This window comes from Dermacentor andersoni, chromosome 1, assembly GCF_023375885.2.
Source record: "Dermacentor andersoni chromosome 1, qqDerAnde1_hic_scaffold, whole genome shotgun sequence".
NCBI lineage: Eukaryota > Metazoa > Arthropoda > Arachnida > Ixodida > Ixodidae > Dermacentor > Dermacentor andersoni.
The window spans coordinates 103053053-103079489 of NC_092814.1; the positions used below are offsets into that span (position 1 = coordinate 103053053).

The window sequence follows — 26437 nt, forward strand, 5'->3', positions numbered from 1 at the left end:
TGCTCCGACAATACTCTCAGCAGCGCGCTAAATCACACGGCGTCGCCTCCGACCAGCATTGCTCCGACCCCGCCATAGAGAAAAAGCTTAGGAGAAATGCCTCAACACCGCATGCAAAGAAAAAAAAAAACTGTGGCGGAATATTTACCCTCTTATCAAATAGCAAGGTATTGCCCCAGCCACACTAGTGAAAAAATGCATGCTGCGGGAAGGATTGGTGCTGGCTCGATTTTTTGCAGCTCACTGCGGCGGCAAGCAAGCTGTGAGTGAAGGAGACCAATGAGAGCGGCCCCTTCAGTGATGTATGCGCGGAAAGCTGGTGGCATGCAGACCTGCCCAACCACTCTATTCGTACTCGCACCTGGTTCAGCCAGACCACTTGTTTCGCACTATCGTTTGCTCGCGTCAGCTCTCGCTTGCGCTTGTTTTGATATGCTTGGTTTGGTCTCATTTGTGCTTGTTTTGATTGTCATGGTTTGCAATTGTTTTTTACGATGACGATTTTAAATTGAGACGACCCAATGAAAAAATTGTCGGAGGCAGTGCACCACATCCAATTCTGTACAGTAAGCCGGACCCTGAATACAAGGATGCCAAGGCGACACCTAGTACCTCATTCTTCTTGTCTTTTGCATGCCGCGACACCGCAACAGAAGGGAGCACACCAGCATGATCATGATCAGAGGCAACGACCTTGTCGTCTTCATAAGGCATGACGCGTTAAGAATGCAGGACGAAGAACATAAACACAGCGCCGATCTGCCAGCAGAAGAAGGAAAAAGCATGCAAGCAAGCAGAGGGAAGCAGCGGCAGAGGCCCAGTCAAGCCTCGGCAACTCCACCACTTTGGTGACTGTCTTAGGTGGCAGCGGTAATTTGCGCCATCCATCCAGCTGGCGGGAAAGAAAATGCACTTCCCTCCTGCCCCTCCTCGCAATTAAGGTAGACAGGGTGTCTACCAACCGGGAAAACCAGGAATTCTCAGGGAATTTGAATAGTCTGGAAATACTCGGGGAAAACTAGGGGAATTTGTGCTTTTACCAGGGAAAATTAGCTGTAACATTATTGAAAGGGAACGAAAGTCGTGTTAATGCTGGCTCCAGTAACAGAGGAATTGCAACGAATCATCATTGACGCCGTGTCATCAGCACAAGGTATTGCCAGAGTGGTTAACGACCAATTTTCCAGACGCCCGGGTTTGCAGCACCACCACGTACTCCATATAGTCAATGTATATTGCCCTGACTCCAGGTCTGAAATGGCATTAATCAAAGCCACCACCACCGTCATTTTGATTATCTCGCCGCCTCAAACCGGCACTCTTGCACGCAGATCCTCTGGCAGCAGTAGCTACCACCGCGGCAACGTTAGGCCTAGCTGTTTCTACGTTCGCTATTAAGCTTCTTGCCGTGCGATGCTGTGTTTTTCATTGAAAGAATTCGCCGCTGTCAGCAATGGCATCGACTCCGCCTTTGTAATCCTCGCGATTGGCTTCGGAGCTCGCAGAGCACAGTACGTTTTGTAATGTCAGTCTCCGAAAGTTAGCTTTGCCTTAGTACAGCAATGTTACACGGTAAAGGATAAGAAGCGTGGGAAGGGGCAATTGTCACGGGACACAGTATGTATTCCTTAATTATACACGCATGCACCCCTGTCTCCTGTCACTGTACGAGCACCGATATGCCTAATAAGTGTACTGACAGGCCTTAGGAGCTTTTTTGGACATGCCTGTGGCAATTTTAGCCCTTAAGGGCCGTTAATGACAAGCATTCATTTTTTTCGGACTGCCCGATTTTTCGGATGTTTGTGCGGCCCCTAGGGAGTCCGAAAAATCGAACGTTGACCGTACAACTGACCAAGAGGATGCTTCAAATGATCTATATGGTGAAGGAGGATGAGAACAGAAAGGACCGACGCACTGAGGAATTAACGGGAAAGGAAGCATGCCGCCGCCTCTTTGAAGGAGCTTGAGCTCAAAAAACAAAGTTTTGGCTGACACGGAGACGCAGGTGTCCCTCATTCAAACCAAAATAAACTCTTTAAAGCAGTGGAACCCAACACAGATGGTTGTGTATGGGCTGAGAGTATGTCAGAACAGTTGAGGTTGACTTTCCAGCTGCTGAGAGAGAATCTTAGTTGTGACAAAGTTCAGGCCTCATACCGATGAGCTTGCTATCAGTTGATAGAAATAGCTCATATTCAAAAATATTTACTTATGTATGCATCTCCTTTTCATTCGTATTTGAATATGTTCGACTCATTTGGAATGGGTTTTACCATTTTTATCGCTGTGCCCTCTGTTTTCTTTTTAAATAAAATAGATATTACTCCTTGCTATTCAAACTGGATTAAGTCATTCTTTTGTTTCAACATGCTTACTAGAGAGTGACAGGATCGAGCAACATGGTGTCAGCCTGTCTTGACACAAAACAGAGTTCTGGCTCATTCAGGGAATTTTGCAAAAGTGCTCAGGGAAAACCTGGAAAACTCAGGGAATTTGGAAATGTCAACTTGGTAGACACCCTGGATAGAAAACTGAGAGAGTTGGTAAGCACTTGTGATGTACAGTAATCCGTTGTTATAACGAAGCCAGCGGGACGGTGAAAAAATTTGTTATATACGGTAATTCAATATAAATGACCACTCAAGGAAAGCTAAAGCAGTCGAGCTTTAATTGTGCCACAACTGCGAGGAAGTCAAAATACAGTGTATTCAGTGAAGCAAAGCTTTATTCAGGTGCAAAAAAAGGCAGTGATCTTTGGCTGTTTCAAGTTCTTACCGGGCGTGAGCAACCCCCGCTCTAATTTGACCAAGCATTGCACGAGGCCATGGTCGCCGTCCATGCATTCAACCTTATTTCACAGCAGGCTTAGGTACTCCCGCATCTGCACCATAGTTTGTACTTCATGTGGCTCTTCGTCCTCGCCACCAACAGCTTCAATCAGTATCTCTGCATCTGTCGCTGGGGCGACCACGGGAGCAGCAGCGCCAGCCAATGCGAATGTCTCGAAGTCGCCTTCTACCTTTTGGCCAGCAATCTTATGAAGAGCCTCTTGCAGATTACTGCAAGTCCGGTCATCGTCAGGCTGGTCATCGTCATGGTCACTGACAACGGCATGCGCAAAGCCGGCGTGCACAAAGCAGTTGACGACCTTCAAAGTTGCGAGTTCTTTCCATGAAAAGTTCAGCAAATAGATCGCACCAAGCAAATCAATGTTGTACCTCTTGTTGGCATCATACGCTGTGAGCATGTGCTGCAAAAGAGCCTTGCGGTACAGCTTCCAGGTGGCCTCAATGATGCCCTGATCCATCGGTTGCAGTACCGCAGTTGTGTTTGCAGCCAAAAGTTCCACAGCGATCGCCTTGAAGTGTCAATCTTCCCGTGGCTCAGGCAGTTGCCAATTATGAAAACCACTTGCCGATTCTTTGCGTCAAACTGTCCATCCAGAAGGTGCGCGTAGTCTTCAAATATAGCAGCAGTCATCCATGCTCGCTTGTTACTTCTGTAGATGCATTCCTTGGGAATAGTTGCATTTCGAAAGCGCCACAGCTTCTCCGCCTTCCCCAGTATCAACAAGGGAAACTTGTCCCCGCCTGTTGCATTGGCACCAAACAGCACTGTGACACGCTTCTTGCTGTTTTCCTCTGGATGAGGGTCCACCAGCGGTATTGAATGTGCAATTCAGGAGCATCTTGTAAAAAAATGAAGCCTCATCTAGGTTGTAGATGTCTTTGTCTTCATACTTTTCAAGTAGAGCTTGGAGCTGGTGTTGACGCCATACGTCTACAGTGTCACGGATCACGGCCGTGCTTTTGCCAACGATCGACTTCGAGGTCATGCTGTGTTGTTTCTTGAACTGCTCAAGCCAGCCATTGCTGCAATTGAAAGCTTTATGGCCCATTTGGAGAGCGAGAGCTCCGACTTTTGCAGTAAGTGCAGGTCCATGTACGGAGAGATTTGTACTCCTGGCGTTCTTCAGCCACTGTAGAAGTGCACCTTCCACTTCGGTGCATTTGGAATCGCAATTCCTCTTTCTCTTTACCGAGAAGCTCTTTTGAAAGCCATCCAGCACAGCTTCCTTGTTTTTCAATACAGTTGATAAAGTAGACGGCGGTATGCTGAATTCCTTTGCAATGTCAGTTTTCTGCCGACCACCTTTTTCCACTTTAATCAGCAGCACTTCCTGCTCCAAATCCAGACTTTTGCCTGGAGACTGATGAAGCCATTTATCACTGTAGGCCACAAAAGCACACGCGAGGCACGCCTAACGAAGCACTCCAAATAACACACAATCACATGGCCTGTAGCACGGATCCAAACGCACGCGCCGTCGGCGCCAAAGTGAGTGAACACGGTGGGCGACGCAGAAGGTAGAAGCTTCACAATGTTATCAGGGCATCTCGCTTTCCTCGTCAGTGCGTGCTGGTGATGGCGATGGTTGCAATGGCGGGCTTGGCATCGGCTTCATGTGTAGTGAAAGAAAGACGATCGGAGCTGTGGAGACCAAGAAGCAGGAACCGCAAAAGGGCACCCGTTGGTGGAAGATTGTGCCTGGGAGGGAAGGCCGGAAGAGCGGGGGGGGGGGGGGGGTTGGAGGAGTAGTGACGTCGAAACTCGCAGCAAGGAGCCGAGGAGTTGACATGAAGGTGAGTGAGAGGAGTGGCTGGCGTTCTAATGGCTTGCAGACTGGAGAGCGAATGAGGAGGGGAATGCAGTGGCCGCATTTACAGTCGAACCTCGATATATCGAACAGCGCGGTGATCGCAAAATAGTTCGATATAGCCAGAATTCGATATATAAAATCACGTAGAAAACGCGTCAAAAACTAGCACAAATCAATCAATGAACCAATCGTAGCGCAATAGATACTCACATGAAGCTTCAAACAAAGTATTTATTTAGTTCGCTGAAAGTACTGAAGCAGCGTAGCCTGCTTCATATTGGCAACTGCGTGTTTGACCACGGCGTCCCCAACATAGTCCAAACGGTCCACAAGAGACAGCCCAGTGCCTTCTATTGTGCCGCAGTAGCGGCGTACAACGGCCAAAGCAGCTACAGCCTCAGTTGCAGTCGGGAGTGGGGCAACATCAGCGCTTGCTGAATCAGCCTCGGCAGCGTCTTCGTTTGGCCGCTCAGCAGTCACTTCTGCAGTGATCTCCACGTCTGTTAACTCCACCACTGTTCCGGTGCTGTAGTCTCCGCCAACGAAGTCCTCAATGCACATGCTGTGTGGCTCAGCACCAACAAGTCGCTCGAACTGGCTCCAGGTTTCTTCAAGCTGGCATTCTTCCTCTGTGCCATCCAACGTCAAATCTTCGGTTGCTTCCTCGGAAGCTTCTTCAATGCGGGTCACGAAACCCGCATGCCGAAAGCAGTGAACTTCTCGGCGCCGAGAATGAATGCAGTTCTTGGCCTTCTGCTGTAGCATTGGCCCCGATAAAGGAATATTCCGGGCCCTTACGTCGATAAACCATTTGTACAGCGCCTTCTCGACGTCTTCAAAGGCAGCTTTGCACACCCGCCGCTCACCTGAGTGCTGGTTCTGTTCCGCCTTGGCCTTGATGTCACTCTTATTTTTCAGCAGAGTGCTCAAAGTACTCCTTGGGATGTTGAAAGCTTCGGCGAGGCTCGATTTCCTTTCTCCATTTTCAACACGCTGTATCACTTCCAATTTCGCAGCAAATGTCAGGGTCGTCCGCTTCTTCGCGTTTGCAGCCATCACACCAACCACGACAGGCCTAAGCCACACACACACTAACAACGACTGGCGTAGCACAAACGGCAGCACCGAGACGCACGTGTTGTTGATGTTGTCAAACTAGCCAACCTGGTCAAGCCACGGCCACGCCAAGCGGCCGCGTGCGTACGCCGCTACGTTCAAATGGCACCCTTGGCGCAACAGATGTGGGCAGCTGTCGTACACAGCAGTCTGAAACGCCCATCGCGCCACCGCTATCTTCGAGAGTGTTGCGGGAAAGCTCGCCTCCTGTCAACAGAGCGCACTTGGTCTGGGGCGGCGGAGTTCGATATATCCATTTTACAGCCGGCCCCGTTCGAAATAAAAAATAAAAAATGCATGCGATTTTCCACGTGATATAGAAAGTGTTCGATATACGCAATAATTCGATATATCCGTGTTCGATTTATCGAGGTTTGACTGTATTGGGAGGGTACCGAGGTCGTGAGGTCAGATGGCGCAAATTGAGCATGACTGGCTCGAGAAAATTGCCAGGGAAACACCAGCTTGTCTTGACTCGCTGTGTTGACAACCTGACTCGCCGCTGGCGACGCTCGGATTTTTCGTGTTTTCAGCAAGTTATCGGTCGATTTACACCGTCAAAAGTGCAACAGAGCTAGGGGCGGTGTTTTACTGTGATGCAGGCCGATTATGGCGTGTGGCGAGCAAATTTCTAGTCCTGCTTCCCCAAAGTCGTCTTTCCATATCTGTTAACTGTAAAGGAGTACTGACATAAAAAATATCCACGTGGTTTTTTCTGCTTTAATAAGTAGTTAATGACCCAGTAATCGCGACACGAAACCTCATTTACTTCAGAGCGCGACAGGTAATTATTTGCAGTCTTTATTGTAGCGACCAGTCGAAGTTTCGGTTCCAGAGAGCAACGAGACGAGACAAACTGGAATGTAAACAAAGTGGTCACGTGCTCGCAAAAAGCCATGACGTATACTCTGACGCGCAGCCAGCGTGCGCGACCAACTTGCTGAATATTGTCGTGCGACTGCCGCATCGGTCGGACGACCGCAGCCAATGACAGCGCCGGTAGCGTGAACGTTATGGCCACGTGGTAGACCCGGCGGGGCGGGGCCGGCGAGCAGGCGCCTCGCCGCTCCGATCATGTCTGTTTTTTTTTTTTTTTTTTCTCTCTCTCTCTCCCTGGTCGAAATGCGGGCCTCTTTCGCCGCTGACGGCGGCATATAAATGGGCTACAATTTGTTTCTCACACGAAATAACTTCTAGAATAAAGTGACCTCGAAAGAGTGCGAGTTATAAAACGTTGTGCGAAATAGTAAATCGTTGGCGTGATTTCTACTCGGATGCGGTAAGCGCAGACGCACCAGCAATCGTCTGTATACGAAGCGGCTCGCCTGACTGGCCTGTTTACTCATCGCTACTAACGGCACCGGGAAAACTAAGTCTTTTCACTTAAGAGAAACATAAATGTTCAGGCATTGATTGTGCTGATGAATTTAGGCGCTTTATTACGAGCTGCGGACGCAGCATCGCAAGGACCCTCGGCCCCCGGATAGATGGCCGGCGAGCTAGGCCTACATCGTCTCCCAGCGATCGCAAGCTCGCCTGGCATGCTCGTTCGCTTCTGTCGGCGCCAATGAAATCATATGTGCTGCAATTTAAGCGTGACATAACTGTGTACACGTTGTGCCGACTAACATAGGCGCTTCGTTATACGAGCTGCAAACGATCGTGTCACAAGCGCAACCGGTGTTGGATTCGATGGCCCAGCGAGCTATGCCTGCCGGCTCTTGGCCATCGGCGGCTGTCAACGGATCCGATACTGCTAACACGACCTTGCGGAAACATGTCTACAGTGCTCGCATAGACGTGTTTATATTGTCATCGTTTGTTTCAAACAAGCTAGTGTGCAAATACGGTTGCTTTCACTTTCTGTTCGAAGTTATGCAGCATTCCGAACTTCCACGCAGGGGCACCAGTTCTGGGCCGTTGCTCGCTCATTCGTACCACGTGTCCCGAATCTCTGCATGCGGCAAGTCGCACACGACGAGCCGTACTACAGATCGCACGGAAAATCGCGCCATGTGTCTCGCGCTTTAGACGTGGCCAATCACTTAGCGACTCAGATATTGCGGCCGGCGATGGCGAGGACGAACCTCAACAAAACCCTCGCATCGGCCACAATCAATGGTAAGACACAACAAATCGGCGTTGAACATTGTGGCAGCGCAGTCAAACTGATAGTGTGGGAAATATCCCGATGGACACGACAAAAACTGCAGTTGCAGCGACACGGAGAGCGTTCCACTAGAAGTACAACAGCTAGAACAAGCAACAACAGAGGAGAAGAGCACATGTAAGCCGCATGGCAGCCAACGAAAATTCGTGACGTAGCCACATGACGTAGCGTTTTCTTGGCTATTTACAATCCCGGTTGATGTCAATGTCGCGAGGTGCTCTGTTTTGCGGTTGGCTGCGCGCACATACTTTCAAGTTGATTTTAGATATGTTCTAAGCGATATTCGCCGCTGATGTTTTATAGACTATGTGTGTGTGACCAACTAAATCGATCTCACAAGTTATCTCAACTTCAAATTTTTGTGTCAGTGCTCCTTTAACGTTTCTGCTTGCATCAACCATGGCACTTATAATTGGAGGGACACTTTTTTTGTGCTTTTCGACATGTTTCAGCGCCAGAAGTGCTCTTTAGAGCAGTAAAACTGCTCATCGAGCACACCCCATGGAATGCTACAGTGCAAGTCTGCCTGCAGTCTTTTGCCCACTTTTTGGCATCCAAGAACCTGCGGTTTTCTGGCATCGCAAAGCGTTGGGAAAACTTTATTCTCATGTGGATTCTGTCACGGGGGGCACCAACGATGTGATTGCGACTGAGATTAATAGTTCGGGCACACTGCACCATGGAATTAACTTCTTTCGTTCTGCAGTAAACAGCTGGGAGCACTCACCACTCGCTTGGTTCCCATTACTAGGCGGTCATCGGTCATGGGTTTGGTACTCTTGTTGCCTGTTCTGTGCCTGCATGAGACTAATTCATTGGCGGTATTAATTTGACACTGCATGCGCAAAAGGGTCACAGCCGTCGAGCGGTGGCAATGCCTCCGCTCGTCACTTCGCTCTATGCGGGTCAAGCTCTTCGAGTAATGCAGCTTAAAATGCATGCGTTTGGGTTGGGACCAGAAAAAATTTCGAATAAAGCGATATTTCGAGCTTTATGATTGATTTCGTGATTTCGTTATAATGAGAGATTACTGTATTTTTGCGCAGCTCTCACAAATCGATGAAGGATGAAGCAAAAACACATGAGACAGTCGCTGACTCTCAACTGACGTTTACCGTAAAAACCGGAATATAGGTCGAACTTTTTTTCAAAAAACCATTGCGAAAAGTCGACCCTCGACTTATATACCGGACATTGGCGGAAAAACTACGGAAGTCTTGCAACAATGGGCGGATGAAGTAAACAGCCGCCTTCGCCATCGCCATCAGCAGCAGCGCGGCGTTGGTTCTTTATTCTATGGCGTGGCGACATTGTGGCACCGGCATTTTGCGTTTCCACTGTCGCAAAGTTATATTAAAAAAAGACTGCATTTTCATTTTGTTTCAAAATGAGCGGAAGCCGACGTCAATTCACCGTCGCCTTCAAGAAAAAGGCGATTGAGTACGCGGAAGCCCACGGCAACCTGGCAGCACAGCGCGAACTTGGAGTATCCGAAAATAGCATTCAGTAGTGGCGGAGGTAAAAGCAACGTATTACAACTTGCAGCCACCAAAAGAAAACGTCGTTTCGTGGCCGGATCGCAGTGGACTGCAGAACTGGAAGGCAAGGTTGCGGAGTCCGTCCGAGAGCTGCGTGTAAGATCGCTGCCTGTTGTCGAATGCATTCGTTTGAAAGCGGTAGAGATCGCACGCGCCTATGGACTGGACAGCGAGAAGCACTCGTCATCCGACTCTGTTCAAACGTGTTGCTCTGATTCGGAGTAGCGCTTGCGGACTTTGTGCCCTTCTGTGTACTGTACACCCGACGAATTTTTAACAGTATCGCGCGACCGTCGACCCGCGTATTTGTCAGCACCTTTTATCATCACGGCACGAAGCGGCGAAATAGCGAAAGTAAGGGCATGTGTACACATGCGCGTATCTCGTTTGTTTCGCTGCTCATCGCCGTTAATACGGTGTTGACAAGCACGCGGGTCGATGGTCGCGCGATACCGCTAAAAACATGGCCAGGTGCACATGCAAGCAGCATTTAAATAAATACTGTCACCATTGTGCAACCCGCTGAGTCGCATTTGTTTATAGGTAAGGGTGTCATGTCTTTCGGTACTTTTGCCACTGAAAAAGATTTTTTTTCATTTTTAGAATTCGTTAGTTGGGGGATCGACCTATATTCCGGTCCGACCTATAGTCCGGTTTTTACGGTATGTTGAAAAGAATTAGGAAAGAAAACAATCCATAATCTTTGGACGCTGGACAAACCACCCGAAGCGCTGCTGTCTTCTTGCAACTCTGCTCCCCTCACCCTCCCTCTCAACTCTCTCGTAATTCCCTTACCTTCGATGGTTTCCGCGCAGAAGCCAGTTTAGCCCACTCCCTGAAGTTTCGTTTTCTCGTTAATGGGAAGCGAGCGTTGGCCGGCGTGGGCAGTTTACACGGTCCTCACTCGCTGTCTCCTTGTGCACCGTGATGTTTTATGACTTGCACCGTTCGCGCATCATGCTATGGTGCACGAGTACTTCAAGAACAAGTCCTTCTTTTAATTTGAACTAATTTTTGGGCCCCTTCGAGTTCGAATGATCGAGATTCAACTGTATTGAAATTGGACCTTTTATGCAGTCACTGACGGATTTTTCTTGCGCAGAAGGAACCGTAAAATGTTCACTATTATCGTGCAATCAGAAAAACAAATTTTAAATAGAAAAAAATCACTTGTTTGAATTTGAGACAAAAGACGGGGTTTCGTGCCGTGTCGACAATATCTTTACATCAGCAATACGAAGTGAAGCCAGCAAAGGTTTCACGTCCACTCCCTGCCGTGGCTGATAGCACCGGCACAGTGGTATGACACTATCAGCCATCTTGGCTAGCCCAGTCTTTGCACTGGAGGCAGATTACATCTAAAAATGAGCATGCATGCCGCGTATGCCCCCCCTTCCCCTCACCCACCTGCTCATGTGGGAGGACAGCACGCATTGTGCTGCCATCCTTCTTGGCTTGATAGCATCTTACCACACTTATGCTATATATGAGACATGATGGTGAGAGGGTCGTGAGTTTAGTACTATACCGCTACTGATGGTGGATTACCACAGTTATTGCCACATGAGGCAAGGATCATAGGCCACAACAAAACCACCAAATCGGGCACATCGCACACTCAGAATACATAACTTATACGCAGTGTAGAATGCGTGATAAGCTGTGCAGACACTGCACTTCCCAGTTTATGGCCTCTAAAATCAGGCCACTGATTTTGGAGGCCATGACCTGTTGAATTTGCCACTACCGACGAAGACGCTGCTTCACTTCGGCAACCACTCTTTGTTGTGAGGCGCACGATTTGAGAGGTGCATTCACAAGCAACCACATGTAATTCAATCATTTGATCACCTGCATCTGCGGCAGTTTCCATTCATTACCTTGTTATTCCTTTGTGATGACAGTGAACTTGCGTTATATTGAAATTGCGTGTAAACACACTTTGTTATACAGTTAAACTTCAATATAACAAAGTCGTTAAAATTGGCAGTTTGCTTCGTTGTATTGAAATTTCATTATATTTAAATTAAACCTTTTATGCAAATAAGTAATATTGCCAATGGATTTTTCTTACACAGAAGGGGTCGGAAAAGGCAAATTTGAATGAAAAAATATATTCATTTTGTTGAATTTGGGAGTCTGCAATGAAACAAACAGTTTCATGCCGTGTCGACGATATCTTTAAATCGACGGTACGAAGCAAAGCCAGCCATGCTTTCGCGTCCACACCGCCCCCGAGGCTGGTGGTGTCGCTCACACAGGGATGACACTATTATGAAAAGTGCCGGCATTCGGGAGCGTATGCTTTGTGCGCCTCTCGCTTGAACACTTCTCCAGAGCTTGAGATTAGTACACAGGCTCCAGTATTAAACGCGTGAGAAGACAGTGCACACGATGCTACACCATCTCGGCACACCCACTCTTTGTACACATGGCAGATTACCTCTAAACGGCGTGTGAGCTGTGTATGCGCTCAGCCATGCGGACCACCATGCGTTCTAGGTGCTCTCAATTAATTTTTTTCAGATGAGAGCATATTTCTTTATTTAAATAGTTTGGCAACTGTGTAGTGATTTTGTACTCTACATTTTTCTTTCTTTGCTTATGTTTTTCCCCTTTTCCTCCTTTTTAATTAGACTGGCCAACTCAACGAGTACACCGACCGTAGGGAAATGTCGGCTGACATCATCTGCATGTCATTAGCCAGTGTGCCAACTGGGGAGCAGCGTTCACGGTTTTTGGCTGTGGGTCTTGCAGACAACACTGTTCGGATCATTTCTCTGGATCCATCTGTAAGGATAAAACAGTATTTGTAGCTGCATCAGCATGTTATAAAGGATGTTGATAACTCGTGGAATTTTACAGGACTGCTTGTCTCCGCTGAGTATGCAAGCTCTGCCTGCAACACCAGAGTCACTGTCCATTGTTGAAATGGGAATGACAGAGGTTGATGCCAGTGGCCAAGGAATCCTTTACCTCAATATTGGCTTGCAGGTAATTACACCTGGTTTCTTCTTTTTTGTTGGGTTGGCATTCCAGCTGCCATTGAAAGTAAAGGAATGATCGAAGTTGTAATTAAAAAATAAATTGCTTTTGGTTTCTGAGGGTGAAGTCTCTTTGTAGCAATACTAATGGGGCACTGATGTGAATGCCAATTCTGGTCATATGTTCTAGACTGTATCATATGGGTCAATAATGCATAATTTTGTCAAGATCCAGAGGTCTAAATTTATAAAATGAAGAAAGATATGGCTGATGACTCCATTGGTGTGCAAATGAATTGCTGCAATACATAATTTAGTGACATGGATATGTTTGGTTGATACCGTAATATTTTTGTTGACTGCGCTGAAATTTAATTGTTTTGTTCCATATTCATGAAATGTGCACCTGTGCCATATTTGCATCTGTGAGGCTGAAAGAAATAAATGAATGCGAGAATGAACGAATCACAGCATTAGACGTCTCAAGTAGCATGCATATCAGTGACTTCATGCGAATGTCAGCCTGCCTTCCTTTCAGTGCAGCCTCCTGTAGTGTACACACCAGACTCTAGATGGCATCCTAACTCTGTGCTCGGTAAAGTTCCTCAGTGAAAAAAAAAAAAAAAGTTGTGGCTTCTCCACAGCCCTGCCCTGTTCTGCTCTTGCATTTCACTTTCCTGCACCTCAGCAGTGGCAATACCAACACTCTTGCAGGGTAGCAGATGATCATGCACATTTTTATGCAAACTGAGTGATAACTTAAGTCTGGTGTTGTAGTTAGACCGTGATTTTCTTTGTTTTCCTGTGAATTCACTTCTGGCAAGCTTATTATGCAGAAAAGGCTGTGTTACCGGAACACCTAGTAGAAGAATTGCTTGAAATCCACCCTTGTGGAGCCGTAGCCATGCGAGACACCGCACATCTGCCTCTTTTTTGGCTTGCTGGTGGTCAGGTGCTGCTAGAAATGTGTGATATCTAGGTTGAGGAGGTTGCCGCTAGCATGTCTACAGTAGAATTTCATTTTAATGAATGTGATTACTGGCTAACCCGCATATATCGGGCTTGCAAAAAAGACCCGCGAATGTTTGCTATATCGTGTAATTCGATATAGAACTTTTAAAGAATTGGACAACGGAAAAAACACATACCATTTGTAATGGCACCTTATTGATGAAATGGACTTACTTCGGTTTACTGGGGCGTGAAATAGTCCCAAATCTCCTGCTTCAATATCTTAGTTGCCTGGGAGAGCACATATTTTTGTGTGTTGTAGTTGTGGAAGGCCACAGCCTTCCATATTTGCGTAGAAGCACCGAAACAGGGTAACTGCATGCATCACGTTGTAGCAGCAATAAATAGCACACGGAGTACGAGACAGTAAAATTCAGACACACACTAACAGTACGAGCGCTATGTTTTTGGGCTTGTTGGTGCATGATTTGAATAGCAATGAATAATGAGCATAGGACGAGGCAGGTGGGCGAAGGATCCAAATTGTCCTCACTGTTCCCTTTGCTTGTGTCCTGATTCACGATGTTGGCGATGAAGTCCTCATTCTCAAGCTCTACCGTGGTTGTGGCATCATCGTCTGTGGACACAAACTTGTTAATTGTTGATCCGTCAAGGCTTCTGTAAATGCTGACAACTCTCTCCAAACTTCATGTAATGCATTATGGCTTCATTGCACTCATCGGAAGAGTTTTCACTGTTGTCCCCAGGAATGCGGAAACTGACCTGACCGAAGCAGTTTTGGATTGTTTCCTTCTTAAACGGTCCCTGAACCACCCCTCGGGCTTGGTGAAAAAAAGTCAACAGATAGCATATGCTGTTGTGAACATCTCGGCCAAATTTTGCAGTTGTGCACAGCGCATGAAACTCGCAAGCAGAGCACAAGGTCACCTTTCTCTCAAACACTTTCTTTTCAACAGAAGCCTACTCATGACTCCTTTCTGGACGCTTTATATTGTAATACAGTCACCGACCGTTTATTCAGACCTTACAGGGACTGCAGAAATGTCCGAATAGACAGGTGTCCGAAAAAGCAAATTAAGAAGAAAAAAAATCCTTTATTTCCATGGACTGATTCGGGCTCAGCAGTAGGCGTGAAGAAATCGTGAATGTGCTGTTGCACGCTGTTCCGTTTACGCACAATCGGATAAGCCTGAACCTCGGAGAGGGTTGTACGGTCACTATAGGCAGCTGACAGCACAGTCACTGCTTGTACGCGCTCCGCATGCGACGGCAGCGTAGCACATGGTGCGTCATTTTCCGACTCAGAGTCATTGTCCGGCGGTGCAGCAAAAACCTGACGAGTGATCACGTCGTCGTCGAGTTCTGCGCATGTCAGTGCAGCAGTGTCAGCACCTCTGAAACTGTCAAATGAGACGGTGTCCGGAATCGCAATGCAACCACTGCGCATGCCTCAGCAGAACATTTTCCGCGTCAGTAGGGAGCACATCGGAAGGCGACAAATCTTAGGCCTCCCGGCACCCGCTAGCCGGCATTCCCCAGCGCAGTCTGCGCGGGCACTGTCGGCGCCATTAGACACTTGACGCGATGTTTCCGTATGCACGTTGGATCACCGGAACCTCGACACAGCACACAAAGCAAACACCACCATTCCGACACCAGTCGCACAAACTAAAAACGTGGCCTACTCGCAGCGTCGTGCGCGAAGAAACAAATCAGCTGCTGGATTGTCTTGACATGGCTTACTAAGCTGAGACCCGAACTGCTGTAGCCACTCTATCGTACCAGGCAGAAACAATGATGATGAGCGGGTATTTCCAGTAGCGCCACTTCGTGGGGCAGCAAAGAGGCTCTGTTCAAAACAAAAATGGCATTCAGCAAGTCTAACCATGCACCAGTCAGAGTCAGTGCATGGTGCTCTCGATCGAGTTGGCTCAAGGAGTGTCCGAAAAATCAGACGAGAGGTTGCAAGGTGTCCGAACTTTCAGCAGTTGTTATACATTATGGTCTATGGGGAGAATGGCGGTGCCGCGAAGCAGACTGAATAATCGAGCATGTCCGAATTTTTGGAGTCCGGAAAATCAGTCGGCGACTGTAAATGACTTGCACAGCTTACTGGCAGGCAAATTTTAATGCAAATGTGTCGTCTGAGTATATTTTTTTTTGCTTGTTCAACTAAAACCTTATTAAGGCACGAAAACATGCGGATCATGTCAGTCAGAAACTTTGCCTGCTGACATGCACAATTTGCCTGCAAACGAGCACCATGCTTACACATGAGTCACTAGAAGAATGTAATTTGGCATGCATATCAAAGGACGTGTTGCAATCTAGGATGTGAAATTGTTCTGTTTTGTGACTATGCAAATGCAAGGTGAATCGCAGTCTGGGGCATGTCAGTCACAAATTAATATGACATATCATGTGATTTCTTTGTGTTAATAAAGATGCTCATTTGTATCTCCCCCCTTCCTAAACTCTACCAGAATGGCGTGTTGCTACGTACTGTTCTGGATCAAGTCACAGGAGACCTTTCCGATACGCGGACTCGTTATTTGGGCTCCAGGCCTGTGAAGCTCTTCAAGGTCCGCATGCAAGGAAGTGATGCTGTAAGTCCGCTTTTTTCTTTCTTTGAAGAAGAAGGAAGTTTAAAGTAGAAGCCCAGTTCTGCGTGTATTTTCTGGTCGATTGTTTTTTGCTATATTGAATGTTTTTCAGGATGTGCTTAACTGCAGTAACCCTTTGAGAGTAGATTTTCTTTTTATGAAACTTGACTCAAAGGGTTGATTTTCTTTCATTATAGTTTTATATTGTGAACAGCGTCAAAAAAAAATTGTGCACAGTATACATAGTTTAGTCTCAACATGTCAATACACTGTAATAACTATTTCTTTGCAGCTACAGTAGAACCCCCATTAACTCAGTCATTAAAATGGTGGGAAAATCTTGAGATAAGTGGAGTTTCACACATAGACCGCATAGAACCTTTTCAAAATAACACCAGTAACCACGAACTTCCCCACAAAAGCTCAGTATTGCAGAAACAATATTTTCGGTCACTTGCTTCCATGAGATTTGGCATGACTCGCCACCGGGTACGTCAGCACCTACAAGCAACGGGGTTCCTGGCATTGTGCCAAGGCAGGGTACTTAGCACTGAAACAGTCAGGTGATTGGTCCTAATGCAAGAATTGGAAGACCATCGTCCGATAAGTTGCTAACCAGTACCAGACATGCCAAAAACTGATGCTACTTTCTGCAGCGTAGCAATTCCGGACAATTTCACTTCAAAAACTGAAGCTGAACTGTGGAAGAGAGAAACTGCAACACCTTTAGCAGGTATCCATGAATGACGTGACTGTATACGCCTCACCCTATGCCACGCTATGAAGCCTGGTGGTGCCAATCATGGAAAGTGAAGTTGCTGTGACCGCAGAATTCTGCCTTCAGTATTGGCGATATCACAGCTGCAGACAGAGTATGTAAATCACTAGATAGTGACTTTTTTATGGTAGTTTTGTACTTGACATTTCGAGATGGCTAGAGTCCAGTTGAAAAAATTTTCTAGGTAAGGAGTAAAAAATACATTTGGGAAAAAAATCTTTCTTAACCATTATTTTGAGATATCAGAGTTTGAGTTAACGGGGTTTTACTGTATAGTCAAATTCACACAACATAATGTTTTCATCTTCGAAATAGCTTCGAAGCAGCTAGCATGCATGAGGCATGCATGTGGTGTGCCCATGAATAAACTTGGTGGTTTACACCTGTCGTAAAAACCAAGGAAGTGTGAAGCTTGCGGTATTTGTATGTATGTCTGATTGCTAAATGAAATACAATGAGTCCTTGCCCATCTTTTGAAAAGGAACGTGCAGTGATATTGTCTGTTGCAAGCATTCGCCTGTAAACAAACTGCATGCCTATGAAAATGATATGGGTGAGCATTTGACAGAACACCTTGAGTAAGGCAATAGTCAATGTAAAGCATGCATTTGTGCAGTGAGCATGTGGAAATAAACATGGCAAAGCACAAGTACTCCTAGGTTAACGCAATAGTAGCTACCATATTTTCCGGTGTATAAGTTGCACCTTTGTATAAGTCGCACCCCCCTCAAAACAGCAGTATTTCCTAAAAAAAGCGTATACAGTCGACTCCCGTTAATACGAAGTTCACGGGGACCGCAAAAAACTTCGAATTAAACGAACTTCCAATTAAGCACAAAACACAAAAACAGCACTTTATTTGTGGCGAAATTGAGTATTTTCTCTAAGAAAAATAGTCGGTCATCTTGCTCTGCTTCTTCTTGCCAAATCGCGCTGCTTAAAGCAAGTTCTGCAGGCTGTAGACGTGGCGGAACGCTTCTTCCGCGTTACCTTCAGCGGCAAAGAAGCGCTCTGCGAGAGCAAGGCCCGCAGCTACATCGGCAGCCTTAGGTTGTGGCTCGCCTTCAACGTCATCGTCGCTTTCCTGGGTCGCTTCCTGGGGCCGAATAATCTCTACAATTTCGCTATCCGTCAGCGCACCGCACGTTTCGACCGCCTTGTCTACGGCGACGTAAACTTCAAAACTGACGTCCCCGAGAGCATCACCAAAATCAGTGCCGTCAAGCTCGCTTGTTGACGCTTCCTCCGCTGAAATTTCAGAGGCATCCTCCGAAGAAGCTGCCACAAAACCGCAAGCCCTGAAGCAGTTTGCGATTGTTTCTTGCTTCACACGATCCCATGCTCGCGCTTACATGTGGATGGCACTGAGCAGGCTCACCTCGTATTTTGAGGAGTTATCCATACACAAAATCATGCGCTCGAGGAGGTGCCGCCTGTACAGGACATTTTTGATGATGCCTTGGTCCATAGGCTGCAAAACAGCCGTTGTGTTTGCAGGCAAATATGCGAGGCGTATTGCACTCAAGGCTGGCACATTCACGTGAGCACTGCAGTGATCGACCAGGAACAACACCTTGCGGTTCGAAGAAGCAAACTTGCGGTCCAATTTGCTTATCCAGCTCTTGAAGATTTCGGCCGTCATCCACGCTTTTTTGTTCGCCTCATAGTCCACAGGCAGCGTCTTCACGCCTTTAAAACATCTCGGTTTCGCGGCTTTCCCGATCACAAGTAAGCGACATCGTTCCGTGCCAGTCATGTTTGTCGCGATCAGCACCGACACTCTCTCCTTGCTGCGTTTGCCCCCAGCACAGTCATCGTCCTTGAATGTCAGGGTCTTCTCTGGTAGAAGCTGATAGAAGAGTGCAGTCTCATCTGCATTGAAGATGTCTTCCGGTCTGTATTCGGCGAGGTATTCACGCAGCTTTCCGTCCTTCCACGTGGCGCATGTTTCCTGGTTAACGGACGCCTTTTCACCACACACGCTCTTGAAAACCAGGTCATGGCGATCTTTAAAGCGCGTCAGCCATCCATCTGACGAAACGAAGTCATCAATCCCCAACATTGCTGCAAGCGTCCGGGCTTTCATCGCAACGATGTCTCCGCTGAGAGGAAGTTTGTTGCTCCTGGCCTCCCTAATCCAAACCAGCAGAGCCTTCTCCAACTCTGGGTAAGCACCTGTGCGAATTCGCTTCCGAGAAGTCTTGAACTTGTCGATCTCAAATGCATCCATTATTGTGCGCTTGTTCTTGATGTAGTTTGAGAGCGTGTTCGGCTTGATCCCGTACTTCCGCGCTGTGTCTTGTTTGGCGGCACCTCCCTTCTCAACTTCCTTCAAAACCTCGACTTTCGTTGCCAGGTCGAGCGTGCGATAAGAGCCACGGTTTGCCATGGCTATAAACTGTGCGACTAGGTACAGTCAATTCCGAAGCGTAGGATCACCACCCGTGGTACAACCTAGCCAACGAGCTACCCGCACAAAGGCGCTCGACGAACACACGCCTCGACATACGCTGCGCACGCTGCAAGACTAATCTCACACAATCTCGCCACTGCCAGTATGCAGCGCTGCATGCACCTATGGCACCCGCGTGGCCTCCGCGATCAGCTCCGGCCACGCGCGGCAGCCGCGCGTGGCCTCCGGCGGGAGCCGCTTCGCCTCCCGCCGGAGTTGATCAAGGAGGCCACGGCAGCCGTAGCAATTAATAATCGCGCCGCTCCAAGAAGGATGGCGTTGCGGGTGGCTGCGGTGGCGATGACACCAACGCGGAGCACGGAGCTGTTGCAGCACTTGAAAAATTGCACATTCTACCAAAGAATGAAGGTCACCTCGAGGATCCCGGCTGAAAATTAACTTCCAATTAAACAATATTACTGGATGAGGACTTCGAATTATCGAGCGATTTCTTCCATAGGATTACATGCAAAACTGACGGGACCAGCACTTCACTTCTAATTAACCGAAAATTCCAATTAAGCGGCTTCGAATTATCGGGAGTCGACTGTATAAGTCGCACTGGTGTCTAAGATCCACCTGTTCATTCGGTAAGCGATTTTTAAAACATAGTGACATTTCACTTCGTGAACTCCAGGCGCATTTTAGCCGTCGTCACCACGATGTACCGCATGACGTCCAAGGGCAATAACATCGTCCCCGCATGCCGTATATGCTGTATGTGCGAGTGAAAGTATGCAACGGTGAGCCGAATTGCGCACAAGGGTGGAAAGTGGGAAGGCAGCACGGGAAGGCGGCGTGTCCTATGGCAGCAACTGCGTAGTTTGCACAGCGGCACGTGACCTATTTTGAAAGTGATCTGCAAATGCAACGACTTCAGAGTCAGTTGACTCACGGCCTGCTGCCGCTTGCGTTGCTGCTCCGTCCTTCTCGCACTGCACTCGGCAACTCAATCATGAGAACCCAGTGCCTCCATAGTGCGCACACAACCTGTAGCAACTGCCAGAGGAGGTCAACGCAGCGTTTCGCGTGGCTAATCCATCCAATCAGATTTTGACAGCAGTTTTTTTTTTTTAAAGAAGAAGCTATATATAAGTCGCACTGGTGCATAAAACACGCCGACAAAAATTTTTTTAAAAAAAGAAGGAAGGACTTATACACACAAAAAAATGGGTAGATATATGACACGAAGTCTCTTAGGAGATGAAAAAGTTCATGCAAAATCAACCACAATGAATATCTATGTTAAGCAGTAGCATTTCAATGTTTTGTATATTTCCAGGCTCTAGCAATGTCAAGTCGCTCATGGTTAAGTTACTACTACCAGAATCGATTTCACTTGACCCCACTGTCATATGAGACCCTAGAGTTTGCATCTGGATTTTCATCTGAGCAGTGCCCTGAAGGTATTGTGGCAATTTCAACAAATACACTCAGGTATTTATTGTTAGTCCCATTGATGTACTCTCAGAAAATTTCTTTTGTATTTGCTGCAAGACATTTTTCTCTCTCTATAGGATTCTAGCCCTGGAAAAGCTTGGGGCTGTTTTCAACCAGGTGTCAACTGCTTTGGAATACACACCTCGCAAATTTGTTGTGAACAGTGACAGTGGCCATTTGATCATCGTTGAAACAGACCATAATGCTTACACAGAAAAGATGAAGCAGCAGCGTAAACAGCAGATGGCAGAGGTAAGATTGAAGTTGTATATAGCCGAGATGTAAGACTACAAACATATTCTTCATTCCTTCAGGAAATGGTGGAAGCAGCTGGTGAAGGAGAGCAGGAACTCGCTGCTGAGATGGCTGCTGCTTTCTTGAGCGAAGTACTTCCTGAGGCAGTGTTCGGTTCACCAAAGGCTGGCTCCGGCATGTGGGCATCAGTAATCAGAGTCCTGAACCCTGCTGACAGCCAAACACTTTGCAAGGTAATGGCACTCGTTCACAGATTACTAGACATGGAAGCTTGGGTTTATCTAAATGGCAGAGCTGCATTTGTGGCTTTGAAACTGCTATTTAGCAGCAGCAGGCACATTAAAGACTGCATTGTTTTGTTCAATGAGTGGGCCTCTGCAAATGTTCCCTTGCATCCATATACAGTCGGTAACCGACTTTTCAGACAGGCCTGATAATTCTGAACCCTTTGCATCACCACGTACCCCGTAGAGCCAACGTATAAGGGCATCTGAAATTTCATATGCTGAAACCCTTTGCCATCCGATTTTTCAGAGTTTTGCCATGACCACAGGTCCGAAAGGGCATTAATTGAAGCCTCCACAGCTGCCACTTTGATTATTTGCCAGCCTCGAACCAGTACTCTTGCACGCGGATTCGCCGGTAGCTGTAGCCACTTCGGTTACTATGGCCATTTGTGTTTCACCACATGGTGCTTGGTCTGTGGTCGTATAGCCGTTTTGTGCTGTCATGCACTTGCAACTAGGCCTACAACTACAGGGGCATGCATATTTTGCATAAAGTGCTCGGAAAAAGATTTTGTGCTTACCGCTGCACTATTCTTGCTCAAATTTCGCAGAAAGATTGTGTTTTGGATTCTACGTTGTTTAACACAACACTCGGCACGATTACTTGCCTGCTTTTTAAGACAAGAATGAGAAACTGATTTCGCCTATGCGAAAAGTGATGTTTCCAAAGGCAGCCCTAGTGTACATTTGTGTCGCCACGTGCCAGCAGCATCAAAAAGGAGCTGCTGCTGTGTGAAGTGGCTGATTTGAAGATACTGTTTCGTCTAATTATTTTTCTTTTATGATCTCAACATGACCTCGCTTGCTTTGCTGCAAAACAGGCAGAATAAAGCATTTCTAATTCAGATAAACTTCTTTTGCCCACAAATATTTGCTGCAATGGCTTTTATGTTGTCTGCTTTCACCGTGCTGCTGTAGATGGCAATGTGTTTTTGTAGTTCAGCGAAAGTTTGCCGAGGCAACAGATGCGTTCTTTCAGTGCAACTTGACCTTTGGCAAGCTTTTGTAATGCAATTGTTTTCCTCAAACGAGAAAGTAGCCGCTGTCTCATGATTACCGCAAGTCAGGTTCATTTAGCGCCACGAAGACTAACTTCAAGAGGAGGTTTCGCCGGCAGTCTCCCTCCAGACCGTGCATCCTGCTGTGGAAGAAGAGGCTTCACGAAAGTGCCACCTTGCAGAATATGCAAAGAAGGGACAAGGGAAAAGCTCACGAAAGTTTAGCAGATGCTATTGATGGAGCTTTTATTTCAAATGCCATGATGTCTACTCAGCACACTGCGTTAGTATCCATAGTGCATTACACAACTGTAAGCAGAGTGCTAAAGAAGGGGTATCGGCCCTACAGGCTAAGAGTGCTTCAGTAGCTTTCCAACCAAGATAAGACCCATTGGCTCGACTTCTGTCAGGCAGAGAAAGACAGGATACACATTGATCTGGGGGCACCTCAGTATCATGCTGTTTAGTTACTAGGCAGTTTTTCACATGGCTGGCAACGTCAACAACTCGAACACCAAGTACTGGTCGAAGACTGACCCAAACTTTATCACCACCCATCCAGTAAAGTCAAAGGGACTGGCTGTTTGGTACAGCATCTGGCAGGAAGGTGTTGTCGAGCCTTTCTTTATTGACGACACTGTCACAGCTGTGTCATATGAAAATATGCTGGAGACAGAATTTCTTCATGAGCTCGAGAAAAACCACATGCAAAAAGATCTGCGCATATTTTAACACAACAGTGTGCCAGCTCACTCTGCCGAGAGCATGCGTCAGTGGCTCAGTGATGCCTTTCCTGGCAGGTCGATGGGTCGAGGTTCGCCCAACATGTCGTGGCCAACATGGCGTTCACCTAATCTCACTTCGTGTGGCTTCTTTGTGTGGACTTTATAAAAGGCCAAGTGTACACCTGAGCAGCAATTGGTAGCACTGAAGAACTGAAAGACTGTATTGAACCAGCATTCACCTTAATTACTGACAGCATGCATGCATCTGTGTTCAGCCGCTACAAAGCACGGCTAAAGATGTGCATTGATGCAAACAGAGGGCATTGGGAACCTCTGTCATTGAAGTGCCACCAAGTTTCTGCTTTTCCACTGTTGACCAATAAGAACGGTTCTCATCAGGACCAACAACATGGTGCTCAGTACGAGTTGTGCAACCACAACCCGACCCGTAAACTTTTATAAAAAATATAATTGCACCACAAAAGCCTCGCACATGTTACTTATTTGTGGGATGACTAACCACCATATTCAGAAATGCACCTTAACTTGTAGCCCATGCTTGACTTGATCTAAATGACGCCTGGCATGAACGTGCCCAGGATGCCAATTGCGTTTCCTTCGGCGCATTGACGACAGGCATCATTTAAATCAAGTCAAGCATGAGCTTCAAGTTAAAACACATTTCTGAATATGGGGGTAAATCATAATAGAAAACTATATAACACAATACAGACGCTACTGACAGAAAAAAAAAAAAAAAGTAAGCTACACGTCATCTCTCTTTTGCAACAAGCAGACAATACGAAAGCCATTGCAGCAAATATTTGCGCACAAAGGAAGTTTATTTGAATTAGAAATGCGTTATTTGGTTTGTTTTGCAGCAAAGCAAGCGAGGTCATGCTGAGATCATAACAGAAAAATAAGCAGATGAAATGGCGTCTTCCAATTGGCCGCTTAACGCTGCAACAGCTCCTTTTTGCTGGTGCCGACAGGTGGCGACTTAAGTCTGCGCTAGAGCCATGCTTGCGGATGACATTTTTCGCATAGACGAAAGCAGTTTCTCATTCTTGTCCTAAAAAATGGGCAAGTAATCGTGCCAAGTGTTATACCAAACAGTATAGACACCAAAATAAGATTTTTCTTAGACATTTGAATAAGAACAGTGCAGCAGTAAGCGTAAAATCATTTTTCCGAACACTTTAAGTGAAATATGTATGTCCCTGTTGTAAGCTGTAGGGCTACTAGACAGCTAGGCCTAGCAGCTTCGTTGTTTGCTGCCAAGCTTCCTGCTATTTGATGCCGAATTTTTCATTGAAAAGATTTGCCACTGTCAGCACTGGCGCTGACACCTCCTTTGTCGTTCTTGTCAATGGCTTTGAAGCGCACAAAAAAATTCCAAGTGTCTAAGAAGCATTGCATATAATGCCAGCTTTCTAAAGTCAGCTTTGCTGCAATACAGCAGCTTACACAATCAAGCATACACAAATTATTGGGGAGAAATAGTAAGAGTGGAAAGGGGCCACTGCCACGGGATGTAGTATGTGCTCCTTAATTACACACGGGTGTACTCGCCATCTCCCATACTATGAGCGTCGAGAAGCTTAATAAATGTACTGGTAGGCCTTCAGAGTGGACGTGACTGTGGCAGTTTGAGCCCTTGAGAGCCGTAAAAGGCATCCATTTGTATGATTCAATCGTTTATTATTGGGTCTGTATTGGTATATTCAGTATTCGCTCACCCCTATACAAGGGCAAGCACACTTGTTGCATTGCTGTATTGTTGGCACTTTCTGCAGCCAAAAGCAATCGTCATAGGTCAGACAAATGTGCAATGTGGTTGACTGTCATGAGCTTATATGGGTGGACAGCTGACTGCCAGTGCAAGTGCCCACTTTGCACTAGTTTGCCTGGCTGCTTATAGGATGGACTCGCCACAGGGGAAATAGAAAAAAAACTTTGTGTTGTCATAAAGCTCTCAACCTGGAGTGCTTGCATCTTGTTGATGAATGTGACTACTGCACAGCAGGTCATAGATCTGCCATAAGTTTTAGGATTTCACCTCACGATGATGCTTGCCAGACTATATTCAATGTTGTGTTGGAGAAGTGCAAGACAATAACAAGTGCATTAATGAGCTCGCTGTCTGACACAGTACAACAAAGCTACTTTCTTAAAAAAAATTTTTTACAATCTTACTTTTTGCATTTTTATCACACCTTTATTTCTCAGAAAATAGTTGGCAGCTTTACTGTTGCAAAAGAAAGTTAGATTAAATTCTGGGATTTTTACATGCCAAAACCACAATATTATTATGAGGCATGCAGTAGTGGGAGACTCCAGATTAATTTTGACCACCTGGGGTTCTTTAGTGTGCCCCCGCAAAAGAAGTAAGCTGCCGTGGGAGGGATCTAGTTGCAGTGAATTGCAATCATTTGTCCAGGCACTCCCAACATGTTCAAGGCTGCTCGTAAGAAACGTTTTAACTTCTGCATGTGCTTATTTAACTCTGCCTTTTGAAAATTTGTCTTTATTTTATACCTTACATCATTAGCATATTTAAAAACAAATTGCAGCGAAGCATTGTATATACAGTATATTTCAAATTTTCAATGTTTCATTGAGTCGACTATATGTATTAAGAACCTCAAATCTAAAAAATATTTCAGGTATGCACCTGAAAAAAAGACTGTTTCAAAGCGATGTATACGGAAGACACTGGCACTTAGGCATTGTAGAAGCTCGCTTGCTAATAATCTTTACTGGCAAATGCAAGAGTACCTGCCACATGACAACATAATGATGCTGCCAGCAGCCATCAAAACAGCACTATTTTCATCACACATTGTATGTGATAACCAATTTTGTGGCACATGTCAAATCAGAAGCATGTTAATATCTCTGCAGTATGTTTTAGAGATGGTTATTTTTTTTTTATGTTCGTGATTCTTAGGTGTAGCCTTGGCATGTACGATTGTAGGCATGTGGCTTGAAGGGGTCAATGTAGAGAACGAAACTCAAGGGCACTGTCTTAGGAAAGTAGCCATCTTGATGTACTTAGCTTAAACTAAACATTATTGGTTCAGCTCTTTTTCATAGATGATACAGTCAAACCTGGCTATATCGAACTCGGGAAAAAAAAAAAAAAAGACACCTATCAGTTCGATATAGAGCATAATTCCATATAAGCCAGCTAAATAATTGGATGTCATAGAAGCACATACCATTTATAAGATCACTTTATTGATGAAACTAGCTTAGTTTTGCATGAAATAGTCCTGCATTTTCTTCTGCTTGGGCAATTTTGCTGCCTGCAACGCACACACTTCCCCACATTGTCTAAGGAGTCTGAGCAGCTGAGGCCACAGCCTTTAGCATTCGCACAGAAGCACCGGACTAGTGCGAGTGCACCAATCACTTCGGAGCGTGTGAGCAAAGGACCGACGGTGCTTTCCTCAT

General features: G+C 46.4%; 3 protein-coding genes across 3 annotated transcripts in view; 1 reads left to right on the top strand and 2 right to left on the bottom strand.

Annotated features, from left to right (window-relative positions):
- Window positions 1-26437, top strand: part of Sf3b3 (splicing factor 3b subunit 3) — a 78799-nt gene that overhangs the window by 41363 nt on the left and 10999 nt on the right. Inside the window, exons 14-19 of the mRNA XM_055061847.1 lie at window positions 12124-12279; window positions 12353-12481; window positions 15927-16049; window positions 20559-20713; window positions 20794-20968; window positions 21031-21204. Coding sequence (XP_054917822.1) covers window positions 12124-12279; window positions 12353-12481; window positions 15927-16049; window positions 20559-20713; window positions 20794-20968; window positions 21031-21204 — 912 coding nt within the window. The remainder of the gene's footprint in view (window positions 1-12123; window positions 12280-12352; window positions 12482-15926; window positions 16050-20558; window positions 20714-20793; window positions 20969-21030; window positions 21205-26437) is intronic.
- On the bottom strand, window positions 4675-5719 carry LOC140215436 (jerky protein-like). The gene has a single exon (XM_072285992.1). The coding sequence runs from the start codon at window positions 5717-5719 to the stop codon at window positions 4895-4897; it is 825 nt and encodes a 274-aa protein (XP_072142093.1). The 3' UTR covers window positions 4675-4894.
- On the bottom strand, window positions 17762-19355 carry LOC140215437 (tigger transposable element-derived protein 4-like). Its single transcript, XM_072285993.1, has 2 exons — window positions 18177-19355; window positions 17762-18122 (listed from the first exon to the last, which is right to left on the bottom strand). Exons 1-2 carry the CDS (start codon window positions 19211-19213, stop codon window positions 17762-17764), a joined length of 1398 nt encoding a protein of 465 aa, XP_072142094.1. The 5' UTR covers window positions 19214-19355.